Below are 16240 nucleotides of genomic sequence, written 5' to 3' on the forward strand. Positions count from 1 at the left end.
ATGCGCTGTGCTGCGTTTTAGTCCAGGGCAGGCACCCGCAAAAGGGGGGGCATGGCAGAGAGAGAAATAAGCAGCAGCACCGGTGCCCGCATTCCCAAGGAATGTCCGTCCAAGTCCGTGTTAGGCAGATTTCCTCCCCTGGCCAGCAGGAGGAGAATTCCGGGGCTAATTGGGCCCGAGGCCAGCCCCCACCTCCACGGGCAGGTTGTAGAAGACGCCCAGCAGCTGGAAGAGGAAGTGGTAGAAGTGATCCCAGGCCGGTCTCTGCTGCCGCTGCTGTTAGGGAGGGAGGGAAGGAGGCAGGTGAGAAAAGGATCCCAGCCTGCTGCCGCCGGTGCTCCCGAGAGAGAGGGAGAGCCAGCGGCAGGTCCCCCGCACCACCACCACCGCTGCGGCTCTGCCGGCTGGGCCCAGCCTTATATCCCCGGGCTATTTATAGGCCATGAGTCAGCAGGCGGGCCCTGCCCAGCTCCCTGAGCAAACAAGCCGGAGAGGGAGGCTGGAGGTGGCCCAGCTTGGAGTGGGCTCAGGCCCAGAGAGGAGGCAAGCCCAGAGGGTGCCCTCCGGCAGGCCCCGCAGCTCACCTGCTGTCCTCGCTGGTGCTCTCGGTGGAACTGGTCTCCCATGTGGCGAAGGCGGGCTCCCAGCGCCTGCTCCAGGCTGGGCGGTGTGCTCCTGGGGAGGTGCCCGTTGGGCTGTGCTGCCTGCTGCAGGGGCTGCTCCGTGGGGGGCTGCTGCCCGGGGCTGCTCTCCAGGGCCACCAGGATGCCTAGGAAGGAAGTAGAGGAGACACCATCAGGACAGGGAGGGCTGGGGGGGCAGGGGAGGGTGGTTCCCCCCACCACAGGTGGGGACGGGGAGGGGAGCACCGTCCCAGTTTCCTTGGCAACCATTGCCTGGTGCGTCCCAACGGGAGCATTTCAGGACACAGCCTCTGGCCTGGCAGGCGGGGTCTAGGCCCCTCCCACTTGGCTGGCAGGCAGGCGGGCAGCCCCCCCCCCCCAGCACTTTGTCCTGGGGTATGCCTGAGTCTAGCAGGTCGGGTCCGTTTCGTGTGATGCCGCTGGGCTCCCGCAGCCCTCCAGGGGCTTCACCGTACCACTCTCCTGAGCTGAGAGGGGGGAGAGCTGGGGGGGCTACTGGCCCCCCAGCCCTCTGGCCAAAGTTTGATGAGTCAGCATTTGCAGTGGCTGCAGCGGCTGGGTTGGGACAGGGAGGTTCCCCTGTGGGCAGGGGCCCTGGCACACCTCGGACATCCCACAGTTTGGTGCTTGTGTGTGTGTGTGTGGGCGGGGGACCAGAGCTGCCCTGGGCAGGAAGTGCCGCTGGCTGAAGGGCACAAAAACAAAGGGCGCATGGGGGGGGGGAGAAGCCTGAGGGTGCCCCCCTGGCTCGCTGGCCCTGCTGGGAGATGAATGCCAGACGCCGATATCCAGGAGGAAGCCGCCTTTCGCCTGCCTGCCCACCCCGCGGGACAGGGGCATCCACGGGGGTGGAGGGAGGGCGCGGTTTCGGCACCCTTCTCAGTTCGTGATCCCTGGCAGTTAAGGAGGGTAAAGGGAGGGTATAGAGGGGACCCTCCCCCCAGCAGAACAGGGCCGGGGAAGGGATCGTTGCCGCCGGGGCTCAAGCGCACCTGCTGCTGCCGCCGCCAAAGTTCTCACCCGCACTCTGTACATGGTCAGAGGCTGCGGTCCCGCCCACCTCCCGCCGCGGGAAAGGCGCCGCGCCACTCACCTTGCGCCTCGCCGGAGCGGCTCCGGGGCGGCTCCTGGCCCCGCATGCAGTGGTAGAGGGCGCGGGGCAGGGGTCCGCCGGGGCACAGGGCGCAGTTCAGCCCGGGTGGCAGGGCGAGCGGGCTCCGGCAGACGGGGGGCGGCAGGGCCACCGTCCCCCCCAGAGGGAAGCCTGGGCTCCCGGGCACAGCAGCGGTCGGCTCGGCGCGGCTCCCGTCCTGCAGCGGTCTGGCCATGGCGCTCGGGCGGATCTGCGGACCACCGCACGGCTCGGTCAGCGCGCCCGCCGACGGCCCCCAGCCCGCCCCGCCAGGCAGCCGCGCCGCCTGTTTGTAAACAAACCCAGCCCCGCGGCGCCGCGCCCCAGCGCCCGCGACGCCCTGCCCCGCCGCCGCCGCCACGTGCGCCCGCCCAGCCCCCCGACGGCAGCGCCGCATCCCCGCGGGCGGGGGCCGCACTTACTGCAGCTGCATGAACCCTCCGGGGGCGGCTCGGGGGGGCGGTCGGGCGGGCAGCGGGGAGGCTCCGAGCCAGCGACGGCTATGGGCGGGCGAGGAGCGGACAGCCGCGCCACCCAGCTGGAGCTGCGGCTGCAAGAAACTCGCGGCAAGGCGGCCGGGCGCGCGCGCTCCGCCAGCTGCAGAGCCCGCCCGGCCCCGCCCCCCGCGTCACTACGCCCCGCCCCCGCCCCGCCCTCCCAGGCAAGTTCGGGCTTGTGCGGGCTCCGGGGATCCCCCGCCGGACGGGCGGGACGGGGCCCCCCCTCTCCTGCCCTGCCCCTGCGCAAGAGCCCCCGGGGCTCCGGCTTGGCTTTTGCAAAGGGGCGGCCCGGGAAACTTGGGGGCGCTCGCTTCCTTTCGGCCTGGCCCACCGCACAGGGTTGTTGTGAGGGCGGACGCGTCCCTGGATGCCGTCCTGGGGGAGGGGGCGGGAGGCCACTGGTTCAGCACAGGTAGCTGGGGGGGGGGGGCGTGCGAGGATCGCGCCTCGGTGCCCGGGCTGGCGGGGCAGGGCGTGGGAGTGGAAGCCTGATTGGCAGGCCGCCCCCTCCTTTCCTCTGGGCTGAGACGGGGGGGGGGCGGCGAGGGGTTCCCAGCGGCCGGCTCGGTCCTGAGCCTCTTCCCCGCCGCGGGGCCTCAGCGCTGGGTCAGTGGGTCATCTTCGCAGCTGGGGGGGGGGGGAGAAGGCGGAGGCTTCTGCAGCCGACCCTTCTGCCCTGCCGGGACCCCTTCTGTCCGAGCAGCTGGGGTCGCATCCCGAGGCGGCCTGGAGAGGCCTGGGGAGGAGACAGTCAGGGGACCGTCGGGCGCCCCGGGGGGCTTTCCATAGGGCGGCTCCCGTGGGCAGAGCGCCCCACCACCCCCGTGCAATACTCCAGCAGGCGCTCCCCAAACCCCGACAGTTCAGCGGGAGCAGGTGGGTGGCGCGGCCCTCCCTCTGGGCACCGGGGCTCCCGACCAGCTGGATCCTTCCCTGTTGGAAACCAGGCACCACGACTGGGCAGACCCCCCCCCCGCCTCTTCGGCCCTCCCTTCCCCAGGGTCCCCACCGTGAGCGCCCCTCCCATTCATTGAGTGACCGGCCAGCGCTTCGCACCCGAGGGAAAGGGCTGCGCGCGGGGAGCCCCTCCGAGCCGGCTGGACGACATGGTGGGGGGCGCGGGAGGGTCTTTGGGTGCAACCACCAGCGCCCCCCCCCCCCCGTGCCTGCGAGCGGACCCTGCCCGGCCGCCGGGGCAGCCCCTCGCCGGCAACCCCGTGCCCTTGGCCGCCGCCCCCTCCCGCCCCGTGCCCTCCGGTCGACGCCGCTTGGCTGGCTGAGCAGAGCCGCCGCCGAGCCAACGAGAGGCCCGTTGCAAGGCCGGGCAGGCGGGGCTCAGCCAATGGCAGCGCGCGGCGCCTGTCTCCAGCGCCCCCCCACCCCAGCCTGCCTGCCTGCTTCCCCGTCCCCCCCCCTCTGCTGACATCATTGGCTCTTTGCTGCTGCTGCTGCTCGCCCGGGGAGGGGAGGGGGGGGCGGCCTGGCACACGCGCCTCCCCGGGCATGAGTAACGCCGCGCTGGCGGCTGCAGCGCAAGGTGAATTTGCCCAGTGACAGCGCCGCGGCCACTCAGCAAATGCACGCCTGGCAATGATGTCATCCCTGGGGGCTGCGGGGGGGTGGGAGGAGGGGGCGCGGAGGAAATGCAAAGAGGCTCGACTCAGCCGGATGCGGCAGGCCCGGGCCGGCGGGACCCTCCCTCTGGGCACCGGGGCTCCCGGCCAGCTGGATCCTTCCCTGTTGGAAACCAGGCACCACGACTGGGCAGACCCCCCCCACCCCGGGCGTCAATTCAGATGTGCCCGCGAACGCAAGGCCACGCATGAAAAGCAGCCCTCTTGGGCGGAGCGCAAGAGGCGCGGTGAGAGTGTGGACCGGGATCTGGGGGCTCCAGGCCCCGATTCCCAGTCTGCCCTGGAAGCTTTCCGGGGAACCTTCGGCTAGTCTCGCGCACGCTCGGCCTAACCTACCTCGCAGGGTGGTTGGGAGGATAAAAGGGAGAATGATACAAGCCACTTTGAGGCCCCGCTGGGGAGAAAGGCAGGAGATCAAGGAAGTGAATTAATAAAATAAAGCGTGGCTTGCCCCAGTGGAACCGGGCCCCACATTGGCCAGTGGCCATCAAGGGTCAAGCACAGGCACGTGGGAAAGGGCCCGCCAGAAGCTTTTGGGAGGCAAATGCAGTGAGGCCAGCCAGGCTATTTTGCTGGAAAGGTGGGTGGATGCATTTTCGAAACAGGGCAGACTGCGGGTAAGTCCAACAGTTGTAGTTTCACAGGACTCCAGAGCCCAATCAGGAGGGTCCCCCTAATACACCCACAAACTCTTTACATTACTAATACGATGTCTACTCTTCACTTTTATTCTCCCAAGGGGTTGCAACCACCCTGTTAGGCAGGTCACTGTTACTTTCAGTTAACAGAGGAGGAAATGAGGCCAAAGGAGAAGGATTTCTCCGAGAATGTGCAGCTGAGGGTCTACGGAGCTGCTGGCAGAGGTGCAGATTTCCTCCCGGGGTAACTGGAGTGGGCCTTGCTTCCTCTGGACCCGCCTTGCTGTATGGCCCTTGCTCTGGGTTCAAATCCCTGCTCAGCCACCAGTCACTCTCTCTCGGGACCGTTGAACGCCTTGGAGGGAGGCCGCCATCAAACATGGGAGAGAGTCAGGGCTGTGTAGATACAGACATATGCCAGGACCAGTTCGGCATCCATTCCCCTCGGCAACAGGGCACTTCTCTCTGGGCCCGGCTGCTACAGGCCAAGGTACCTTCAGTCAGCATCGGCCTTCGGGCCTTCGCCCCCAGCCGGGACAGAGCATCCTGGAATACGTGGGGTGGGCGGACACTCCACCACCCCCTCTGGGAGGTGCCACTCCTGACTGGCCGGAGCAAGGGAGCTTGGCTGAGCCTCTGCTGGGCTGCCTGGCTCCCCCCACCCCCGCCGCCGCACTTCCATTGGCAACGCAGGGCTGCGCGCAGCCACTCAGCTTGGAGCCCGCGCTTGTTTCTAGAGGAAAGCGCCGCCGAGGCCCGCAACGCCACGGCAACACGGCTGGCTGCTGCAGGAAGAGAGCGACACCCCTCCCCTCGCGGCCCGGGCAGCTGCTGCGGGGAGGGAGCGCCCTCCTTGCCTCCTCGGCGGCGCCCAGGGGGCCGAGGCGGGGCTCTTGCCGAGGGCTGCATGCGGGATCCCTTCGGGTCACCCAGAGCCGGGCCGGCTCAGCCTGGCCACGGCGGCCCTCTGCGCTGGGCGCGGGGCATGCCCCCTCCTGCGCGGCGCACGACGGCCGAAGCATCCCTCTGGCCGCGGGGGCTTGTGGGAAACTCCCTGACCTCAGCGCGGGGATTCCCCTCGCCTCTTCCCGCCCCTCCTGGAAACAATGAGAGCCCCCGGCCAATCAGCGAGCGCGAGCGCCGGCGACGGAGCCCCGCCCCAGCCAACCAGCGCTTTCCCGCCTGCTGCCGCACCCAATCAGGGCCCGCCATCCCAGCAGGAAAAGCAACTGCCATGGAAACAGAGCCAGCAGCTCCGGCTGGGTCCTGCCGCCACGCCCACGAGGCCGGCAGAGGTGGGAACCGACCGAGCTCGCAAGGCGGGGGCTCCGGCGGCCCAAGCGGAGGTGTCCTGGGGAGGTGCTTTGCAGCGGGGCAGGAGCTCCCTGCCCCGCAGCCTCACCAGTTGGGCAGCGGCTAGCCGCGTGCGTGTCTGTGGACTGGGTCTGCCCCCTCCCGCAATAGGAAAGCTGCCCTGGGCACAAGCGCTTGGGCCGAGCTTATTGGTTTACTGCAGTTCTCCTCCATGGGAACCCAATTTGGAGCCTGAGATCCTGACCCCATGGTATAGGCCAGGGGTCGGCAAACTCATTAGTCAAAAGAGCCAAATATCAACAGTACGACGATTGAGATTTCTTTTGAGAGCCACATTTCTTAAACTTAAACTATATAGTAGTCAAAAAGGGCAAGAGTCCAGTAGCACCTTAAAGACTAACAAAAATATTTTCTGGTAGGGTATGAGCTTTCGTGAGCTCACTTCTTCAGACTATATAGGTAGGTACTGTTTATTAACTTAATAAACTTTAATTAAAGTTTTAAGTCTTAATTAAACTATAGGTACACTGAATAAAACTTGATATCATACTTAATAGTGATCTTATTTATTGATAAAAATTAAATTGTAAGTCCCTGCCATTTCCCCCTCCCCGTCCGGAGTCCTCGTCTGGAGGCCTGGTCAACCACCATAAAAGCCCATTGGTAGACCTGGCCTCTGGCTGAGTCCTATTGGGAGGCCAGGGGGGAATGAGACAGCGCGCGCCCACTCTCTCTCTCTCAGGCGTGCCGGCTCCGCAGCCCAGCTGCCGGCGCGAGCGGGCTCTGAACCAAGTTTGGAGAGCCGCACTTAACAGGCCAAAGAGCCGCATGCGGCTCTGGAGCTGCAGTTTTGAGACCCCTGGTATAGGCTGTGGGGCCACCTAGTCAGCTTCCGTGGCAGAGCGGGGCTTCGAACCCGGGCCGTGGTCCAACTCTCTAACCACTACACTACACTCGCTGTGAAACCTCTGGAAATAGCGCAGCCTCCCACCCAAGAGGATACAGCGCCGCTTTGCAAGTTTGCCCTCAAGTTTGGGTGGGGTGGGGGCTCAACTCGCCTTTGACAGGCCGCCCCCTGTCAGGAGGGACGCAGCCCCCAAAGGGACCCAAATCGCCCCAGCTGTGTGGCTAGCGGGACCGGGGCGGACGTGGGCCTCCGTGGCTTGCGCGGGGCAGCCCTGGGTGGGGTCATCATGGCTGCATCTGCCCACAGCCCAGGCCGCTTCCCAGCCTCCTTCATCAGCCGGGGCTGGGGGCGAAGGAGGCGCCGTGCTGCTGCTGAGACGGCGGCTGCAGAAGCGCCAGGAGGAAAGCCGGGGCCGGCATCGGTGAGGACGGGGCTGGCCACGGGTCTCCGGGCTTGCTTGCGCCGGCTGCTCCAGCGGGCCCCCCCCTGCAAAGTGAGGCAGCTTCATTTGAAAGGCCGTGCCGCTCTTGTCATGAGGCCAGTCCTCAACGATCAAAAGAGGAGAAAAGGGCAAGAGTCCAGTAGCACCTTAAAGACTAACAAAAATATTTTCTGGCAGGGTGTGAGCTTTCGTGAGCCACAGCTCACTTCTTCAGATACAGCTAGAATGTGAATCCATCTGTCTTGAAGTAGAGGAGAGTGAATTCAGACAAGCATTAGTATGTAAATGTTAACAGTATGTTAATGTGAATAGCAGGCGTGATGGGATTAGGTGTGGTCTGCAGAAGAGCATGTGATGTCCAGGGAAGAGATGGGTGTGGAGAAATCAGCATTGGTCATGAGCCAGACGAACACGGCTACTCACTGTGAATTATCCTCACAAGAGGAGAGACCTCGACTTAAAGTAAAGCACCGCTTTTTTACAATTAGGGAGCAACTTAACGAAACAGTTGCAAGTTTATTTTTTTTATAATAATTTTTTATTTTTCCATACAATCATTATATATTTCATTACATATTGTAAAAAGTCTAATTCTTTGACTTCCCCTCCCCCCTCCTCTGATCCTTTAATTAACATTTTTTCCTCTTTGTATTGTTTTTCTAATTCAATTCTAACAAAACCGTCAATACTAGACAGTTGCAAGTTTATACCCTGTGAATTCAGAATAAAGGCACGAGATAAAAATCAGATCTCACGTGTTTCACACTGAGCACATAACGAACACCGCCCTCCACCACGAAGCCCAGGCAGGTGTTTAAGCGGACTGGCAGAATGGGGTGCGCAGCGGGAAGCCCGTCGCCCCAGATGCCTCCCCCCGCCCCCCAGAAGGACGGAAAGCCCCCAGCAGAAAGCTGGGTGCGACCCTTTCCCCGGACAAAGCGACGGGCAAGAATGCAAATAAGTTCTTATAGTTTTGCAGCCCGCGTGTCCTCTAAATAAAGGGCGTGGTCCCCAAAGTGATGAGAAAGAGAAACAGCCGAGGTGGACCTCGGGCACATCTGGATGCCTCGCGCCTCCTGACGTTCTCAAAGCCAAGGGACAAGGCTGACGTTGGCCCTTGCGGGCTAGTGCAGAGCGACACATCTGCACCGGTGGAGATCTGCACCTGGGCTTCCTCTGCCCGGCTGCAGACCCTTGCAGGGACGACGGGCGGGCAACAGGAGGGCCGAGCCTTTTCTCCCCCCGCCCCCGGACGGGGATGCAACGCGCTCCGCGACCGGCGCGCTCCCCGGCCGTCGAGGGGAGGGGCCCGCGAAGGAAACGGAAGCAAAGCCCACGTGGGGCGTGGGGGGGCGGTTTCTGTTTCTCCTGGGGGGGGGTGCGGGTCCTCGGACGGCCTGGGTCCCCCGGAGGGGAGGGAAGCAGAGCGCGCTCTCGGACGCCTGGATCCCCGGAGAGCCCCCTTCCCCCGACGGCCGCGCAGCGCTGCAGACGTGCGCCTCGGTCTCCTGCAGCATCCTCGCTTCGGGAACGATGGTGAGGAGGGGGCTGGAGGGGAGGGGGCTGGAGGGGAGGGGGCTGGAGGGGAGGGGGGTTCCCCCCCGCTGCCGTCGGCCTCTCCTGGCCGGCCGGCCGGCTGGCTGGAGAGGGGCCGCGGTGCGTCCCGCCTGACCCCCGCGCCGCCTGTCCCCCGCGGGCTTCTCCTCCTGCAGTCTGCCTCGGCGGACCTGAAGTCCAAGGAGGAGAAGGACGCCGAGCTGGACAAGCGGATCGAGGCCCTGCGCCGCAAGAACCAGGCCCTCATCAAGCGCTACCAGGTGCGTAAGTGGGGCGCCCCATGGGCCTTTCCTGGCAGCCCCCCGCCTGGAGCGGATCGAACCCAAGCCCCACGGCCGGAGCCTGGCCGCTCTGGACTGGCCTCTGCCCCGGAGCCTGGAAGGGGCTGGGAGCTCCGAAAGGAGCCTGTGGTTGGGTGGTGGTGGTGGTGGTGGGGACCTTCCAAGGGTTGAGGGGCTTCCTGTGTTTTTGTCTGTCATATGGCTTCTCTCCCCCCCCCCTTGACAGGAGATTGAAGAGGACCGCAAAAAGGCCGAGCAGGAAGGCATAGCAGTGACCGGAGCCCGGAGGGCCCCACCTGCCGACGTCCCCCATGTGGCGGAGAGGAGGCAAGGGGAGATGGCTGGCGCCACCCTGACGGTGCAGGTCTTGCTGTCACCCGAGGTGAGAACGTGCAGGGAGCTTCGGGTGAGGGGAGCTGTGGATAGAGGGGCCGCGGATTCAAGCAGTCTGGTCTCTCTCCTCCAGGAGAAGCGTGTGGTGAGCGACGAACGGAAGCCCCACGTCTCCCACAGGGCTTTGCGCGGCAACCCAAACGCCCGAGGCTCGGCCCGAGGGGGGCCTGGTCTGGGCAGAGTCTCCCCACGAGCTGAGTGCCGCCCAGAGCAGTCCAGCTGGGAAGGGGCGGAAGGAGACGGCACAGGGATTGGCAAGCGGGGGCGAGGAGGCCGGAGGCCACGGGGCCGTGGGGGCCCAGCAGGAGAAGCCGGCCCAGACAGAAGATCCAAGGTAAGGCGCCAGCCCTGAGCAAACGCCAGCGGATTGGAGCCAGGCTCCAGGAAAAGGGCTCCATCCTAAGTTGCCCTCCTCTCTCCAGGAGTGGGAAGAGCGCCGCCGGCAGAACATTGAGAAGATGAATGAGGAGATGGAGAAGATTGCGGAGTACGAGCGAAGCCAGCGTGTGAGTCTTGGCCCCAGAGAGGGGGCAGAAGTGACTCAGCTCCCTCTCTCAGGCTGTCCAGTTCTTGTTTGCTCCCCTTGGACTGGACTAGACTCCTGGGGGTCTTTTCTCCACCCCGTTTTCCTTCCTCAGGCTTTGGGTTTTCCTGCAGGACGGGCTACAGGAGAGGAATCCGGTGCGCAATTTCCTGGATGACCCCCGGCGCAGTGGCCCCTTCGCAGAGTCGGACCGGCGGGAGGGCAGCCGGCGCCACATCCGCAACTGGGGGGGAGCAGACTTTGACAAGATCAAGACTGGGATGGAGCAGGGCAAGGCATGGCCCCCTCCGGTAGGCACTGGGGAGGGGGGGTCTGACAAAGAAGGGTATGTGTGTGCGTGGGGGGGGGTTGGCTGTTCCTCACTCTTTTAGCAACCAGCTCTGTAACTGCTTTTCAAAGCTCTACACTCGCCCCTTGTGATGAATGGTGTTAGTCACATCTAGGCCAGAGGTTTGCTCTGAATTTGGCTTCAGGGAGGTTTAAAATCCTGTTAGATACTCCGCTCAAAATACTCTACTCAGGTCTGCTTCAAGAATCGCTCTGGCAGCCCAAGGAAATATGATCTACCAGAGGGTTTGATCCATTTCTAGTAATTCAAGCAGAGAATTTAATTTTATAAAACATAACTCTGTTTGTTAGGCGAGAACTTCACAAAGGCAGATTGGGCGAACATGGGTTTCTCAAGAATAAGTCACGTCAGACTAATCTTATCTCCTTTTTAAACAAAGTTACTACCTTGCTGGATCAGGGAAATTCTGTAGACATAGTTTATCTAGATTTCAGTAAGGCTTTTGATAAGGTTCCACATAGTATTCTAATTGACAAATTGGAAAAATGTGGTTTAGATCCTATTACTGTGAGGTGGATCTGCAACTGGTTGGCAGATCATACCCAAAGAGTGCTAGTTAATGGTTCCTCATCCACTTGAAGAGGAGTGACTAGTGGAGTTCCTTAGGGATCTGTCCTGGGCCCTGTGCTGTTCAATATAAATGATTTGGATGAAGGAATAGAGGGGATGCTTATTACATTTGCAGATGATACTAAATTGGGGGTGGGGGTAGCAAATACGGTAGAAGACAGAGCCAAGATACAGGATGATCTTGACAGGCTGGAGAATTCGGCTAAAACTAATAAAATACACTTCAACAAAAACAAATGTAAAGTTCTGCATTTAGGTAGGAAAAATCAAATGCATAATTATAGGATGGGGAGACTTGTCTGAACAGTAGTGTGTGTGAAAAGGATCTTGACTGAACATGAGTCAGCAGTGTGATGCGGTAGCTAAAAAGGCAAATGCGGTCTTGGGCTGCATCAACAGAAGCAGTGTCCAGATCACACAAAGTGATGGTATCACTTTACTCTGCTCTGGGTAGACCTCACCTAGAGTATTGTGTTCAGTTTTGGGCACCACAATTTAAGAAGGATGTAGACAAACTGGAACGTGTCCAGAGGGCAACAAAGATGGTGAGGGGTCTGGAGACCAAGTCCTATGAGGAAGGAGCTGGGTATATTTACCCTGAAGAGGAGAAGACTGAGAGGGGATATGATAACCATTTTCAAGTATTTGAAGGGCTGTCATATAGAGGATGGTGCTGAGTTGTTTTCTGTTGCTCCAGAAGGTCGGATCAGAACCAACGGGTTGAAATTATATCAAAAGAGTTTCCATCTAGACCGGTGGTTCCCAAACCTTTCGGGCCACCGCCCCCTTGGTCCCACAAACTCAACCCCTGAGCCCCCTACCCAAAAAAAGCATTATTCAAAATAGGGGTTTGCATGACTTGCTAAAGAAGATAATAACAATAGAATTTCAAAATAGTAACAATTAATTGTACATCTATTCAAAATCGAATTAAAACTTTTTAGTTGAAATTTATTCAACAAAACTGATGAACTTGATCCAGTAGTACCAGCTCTTCAAAGTCTGGGGGAAAAATTCTGATAGTTTCCACCAAATTTGCCAACATGGTGCCATAGCTTGATCTGTTGTAAATTAGTGAACAGCACAGTTGAAGGGGCCCACCGCTAGCGCCCCCTGCTGCCCCCTTGCCTCTTAGTGCCCCCCTAGGTAATCCCATCGCCCCCCAGGGGGTGGTACTGCCCACTTTGGGAACCACTGATCTAGACATTAGGAAGGATTTTCTAACAGAGTGGTTCCTCAGTGGAATAGACTTCCTCAGGAGGTGGTGAGCTCTCCTTCCCTGAAGGTTTTTAAGAGGAGGTTAGATGGCCATCTGTCAGCAATGCTGATTCTGTAACCTTAGGCAGATGATGAGAGGGAAGGCATCTTGGCCATCTTCTGGTCACTGTGTGTGTTTATGTGTGTGGGAGGTAGTTGTGAGTTTCCTGCATTGTGCAGGGGGTTGAACTAGATGACCTTGGTGGTCCCTTCCAACTCTATGATTCTGTGATTCCAGAGAATATGCATTCTATTGAAATTAAATCTTCCAACATTCTAAACTTTATCTAAATACATAATGGTTTTAGTTTCTTTAAGAATAAGGCAAATCACATTTTAAACAGGTAGGTAGAATGCCATGTAAAATGGGGAGCCCAGCATAGAAGCTGCCGACAGAAACCTGATCCAACCTTCACAAGGCACACTTTTACAGAAGAGGTGGCAGTTAGGAATAAACTTGGAACAGTTAGAAACTTTGGCAGCTGCTTGTCCTGGAAACAAAGCTGATTATTTCTGATGAACAATATCATGAGCCCTGGACTGCATCTTGATCATAACTTCTTATCAAACGCTCTAAATACAGTTCTCAAGGTTAACAAAGACAGTTCTGTTTAAGCTGGTCTGTTATCTCTGCATCCAGCTTAATGAACTGTCTTGTTCAGAAAAGACTTGACTTCTGCTGTGTCTCGCATAGCAGATGAATGTACTGAGGTTATGAAGCTCCAGGAAAATGCGTAGATCGTGCACACCAGCAGGTGGTTGATCTGAGAAGTGCATCCTCTGCTGGAGCAGCACAAAGGCCCAGCCCCCCCCCCTTTTCAGGCCGAATGCCTCTCAGCGAGGACAGTTCCCTTCTGCTCTCAGCAACAGCATCTGGGGCCCATTGAGATCCAGAGCCAGGAGTAACTCTGGCACAGCTGCTTTTTCAGAGGCAGCTTTTGTGAGCTCAAGCTCCCCTATATTCGATGCAGGAAATGGAACTGTTACGGTGTCGCAAAATTCTTACTCTGCCTCATCTGAGATGCGGGCCAATGACTTTTGGTCCTCCTGAATCTGTTTCACATCAGTTTCTTTGGGTGCTCCTGCATCCTGGTATTCTGCCTGCCCTGTGCAGAATTTTCTAAACCTTGGTCAGCTTTGCCCTTAATTATAGTTCATCATCCAAACCTTTATTGGCATAGAGACAATATTAATAATCATAAGAAGGATTCATATTTACAAAAGACACATAAATCAGATAAATACCATTAGGAAAGTATATAAATAAATAAAATCGGCCCATCCACTAAGGGGAGGTCTAGGCAATGTTCAAAATTTTAGGACAGTTCCCAGAAATCTGGCAACCTCCACTGTGGTGTGTGAGCTAAAATCATTCATCAAATGGCGGACCATCCCCTCATCAGTTCCAGTAGTGAATTTCTTCAAAAGCAGCTCAATAAATTGCTCACGAGGGTGGAATCCAAATTCACAGTGGAGCAGAACATGTGCTACAGATTCTACTTGTTTAGCAGAACAAGAGTGTAGTCTCTTTTCATAGGGAAGCTTAGCGTATCTGCCCCTGGTCACCGCTGTGGGTAGTAAATTGAGACTGGCCAGCATGAAGTATCGTCTCAACTGCGGAGAGGTCAGCATGGAAAAATAGCTTTGGAGGGAGTCTGGGGAAGTGTAAATGCCAAAAGATAGAGGTGAGCAAGTTGTGTGTGCCATGGCAAGAAGCAGCTGACTTTCAGTGTCCATGATTTTTTGTTTTATGACTCTGAAGGCCTGAGTCTCCTCAAGAAGGAGGAGAGATTCAAAGGTGATTCCAAAAGATTCAATTTTCTTGACTATAGCCTTGTCCCAGGGAGAGATGAAGTGATCAGAAAGCATGTGCCATGTGAGGCAAAGAGGAGTTGTTCTATAACAAAGTCGAAGCCAAAATTTGAAGATGAGTAACCAGGCTTTGGATTCAAGTAAACTTTGGCCAGTTTCCAGGCATAAAGCAGAATAGGAGACGCAATTAGGAATTCCCAGAAGTCTGCACAAAAAGGTGGCTTTCTCTATCTTCTGGCTAGCTTCTGCTCCCCATAGGGAATTCCATAAAGTAACTGGGGAAGTAGCTTCGCTGTAAAAAGTCTAATGGCTGCTGGCACATATTGTCCACCTTGTGTGTAAAAGAATCTAATAATAGCGTAGGATTTGTGTCCCGAGTTTACTGCCCTTAATTATAGTTTTCTTAACTGAGAAGTCTGAGACCCTTCAGTCTTTCCTCACAAGGAAAGGCTTTTCTGCACCTCCTTTGGAAGCCACAATATCCTTTGTGGGATGGGCTTTATGGGATTCCAACTTTGGCCGCCCTGTAGATCTAATGGAGGACATTATCACGCTGACTTTTTATTTTCCGCTTCTTTCTTCATACTCATGAGTGCCGAATGCTCCATTGTTATCCCTGCTATGTGCTAAGCTGCCATTCTCAGCAAGCTGTTTTCTGCAACTCTGGGAGCCAGCGTGGCATAGTGGTTAAGAGCAGCAGACTCTAATCTGGAGAGCCGAGTTGGATTCCCCACTCCTCCACATAAAGCCTGCTGGGTGACCTTGGGCCAGTCACAGTTCTCTCAGAACTCTCTTAGCCCCACCTAGCTCTCAAGGAGTCTGTTGTGGGGAGGGGAAGGGAAGGCTGCTTTGAGACTCCTTAAGGTAAGCTGCTTTGAGACTCCTTAAGGTAGAGAAAAGCAGGGTATAAAAACCTACTCTTCTTCTCTTCTTTGCTAGTCTGTCAACCACTGCCAATTCAGATCCCAATGGGAAGTTAAGAATCCTCCCTCCTTAATTGCATCATTTTAGTTAGGCGCTTGAGGAGCAATCCTAAGCAGATCTGTACAGAAGTAAGCCATGTTATTCACTGGGACTAACTCCCAGGACAGTGTCCTTAGGATTGCAGACTTTCACTGAACCTCATTTGCCCTATTGGAGTGATCCTGCATACCTTGCTTAGATTTTCACTGTCTTGAATAATTTGAAAGCATATATAAACTTTGTCGCTTCAGTGTGGGGGATTTTGTCAAATGCTTTGGAGAAACCCAAGTCTGTAAATCTTACTGATTTGTGCCACGCACACACACCATCTCCACCCAAAAGGCTAGGGAGGCACTGCCCCCCAGTTTGCAGAAGCCATGCTGAATCTGTGGCGATTCTTGTTCCGAAGGGCTTGTTCTTCTACACGCTTGACAACTGAAGCTTTTACAGGGAAATCCTATGGTGAGTTCCACTCTTTGTAGGTCAGTAAAGAGAGTAATTCTGCTTTAGGACAGCACTGCTAACCAAAGTTTCCACCCATTCTCATGGAACAGCGAGCGGCAGCTGCTGCTTTCAGAGGGGCTGGTCAGGAGCTCCATTTGTTTTTGGAGGAGGCGATGTGCTCTTTAAGGCTCCCTGGGCATATGCCATGTGGACCCAGTGGTTGCTGTTGCGTGTGGGTATCTGCAAATGAAAGCAAAGACAAAGAGTTTGCTCACTTCTTGAAGGACACCAGCTTGCCTTTTGTGGCTTTCTTGACTGTTCATTAGCCATGCTGGCATCCTTCCTAATTTATATCATACATCCTGTCCCAGCTTCATTTGCCACGGTTTTCAAAAAGTACCAAGCCTCCCCGAAAACCTTCCTCTTCCTCAGTCCCCTTAAAGTTCCTCCTACAAAATCCCTTGATCAGGGGCCCACCTGCCTTGTGGGGCGGGGAAGTTCCTCTCTGGCCTGCGCTCTTCCTTTCTGTGGTAGGCAGTCTCGACAGAGCTGGGCGTGGCCACTTCCCTTTTCTCCTTTGCCCTGTTCAGAAGGTACCTGTCCCCTCCTCACCTGTGTCTTCCCCTCCCCAGGGTCGGGGCAGTGCCCGCTGCAGGGAGGAGACCCTGGACATGACGCTGTCCATGACGGGCCGGGAGCGGGCCGAATACATCCGCTGGAAGCAGGAGCGGGAGCAGATTGACCGCGAGCGCCTGGCCCGGCACCGGCAGGCCACGGGCGAGTGGCGCAGAGAGTGGGATGCGGAGAAGATGGACACCATGTAGGGCCCCGGGCAAGGAGTGGTGGCGTCCAGTGGGAC

At 57.9% G+C, this 16240-nt stretch overlaps 1 protein-coding gene across 1 annotated transcript in view; it reads left to right on the top strand.

Annotated features, from left to right (window-relative positions):
• CCDC9 (coiled-coil domain containing 9) overlaps positions 1–16240 on the top strand; it is an 86802-nt gene that overhangs the window by 61516 nt on the left and 9046 nt on the right. Inside the window, exons 2-7 of the mRNA XM_056846330.1 lie at positions 8924–9028; positions 9276–9431; positions 9516–9776; positions 9865–9948; positions 10100–10276; positions 16014–16201. Of these exons, the coding sequence (XP_056702308.1) occupies positions 8924–9028; positions 9276–9431; positions 9516–9776; positions 9865–9948; positions 10100–10276; positions 16014–16201 (971 nt within the window). The remainder of the gene's footprint in view (positions 1–8923; positions 9029–9275; positions 9432–9515; positions 9777–9864; positions 9949–10099; positions 10277–16013; positions 16202–16240) is intronic.

Source organism: Euleptes europaea, chromosome 3, assembly GCF_029931775.1.
Source record: "Euleptes europaea isolate rEulEur1 chromosome 3, rEulEur1.hap1, whole genome shotgun sequence".
NCBI lineage: Eukaryota > Metazoa > Chordata > Lepidosauria > Squamata > Sphaerodactylidae > Euleptes > Euleptes europaea.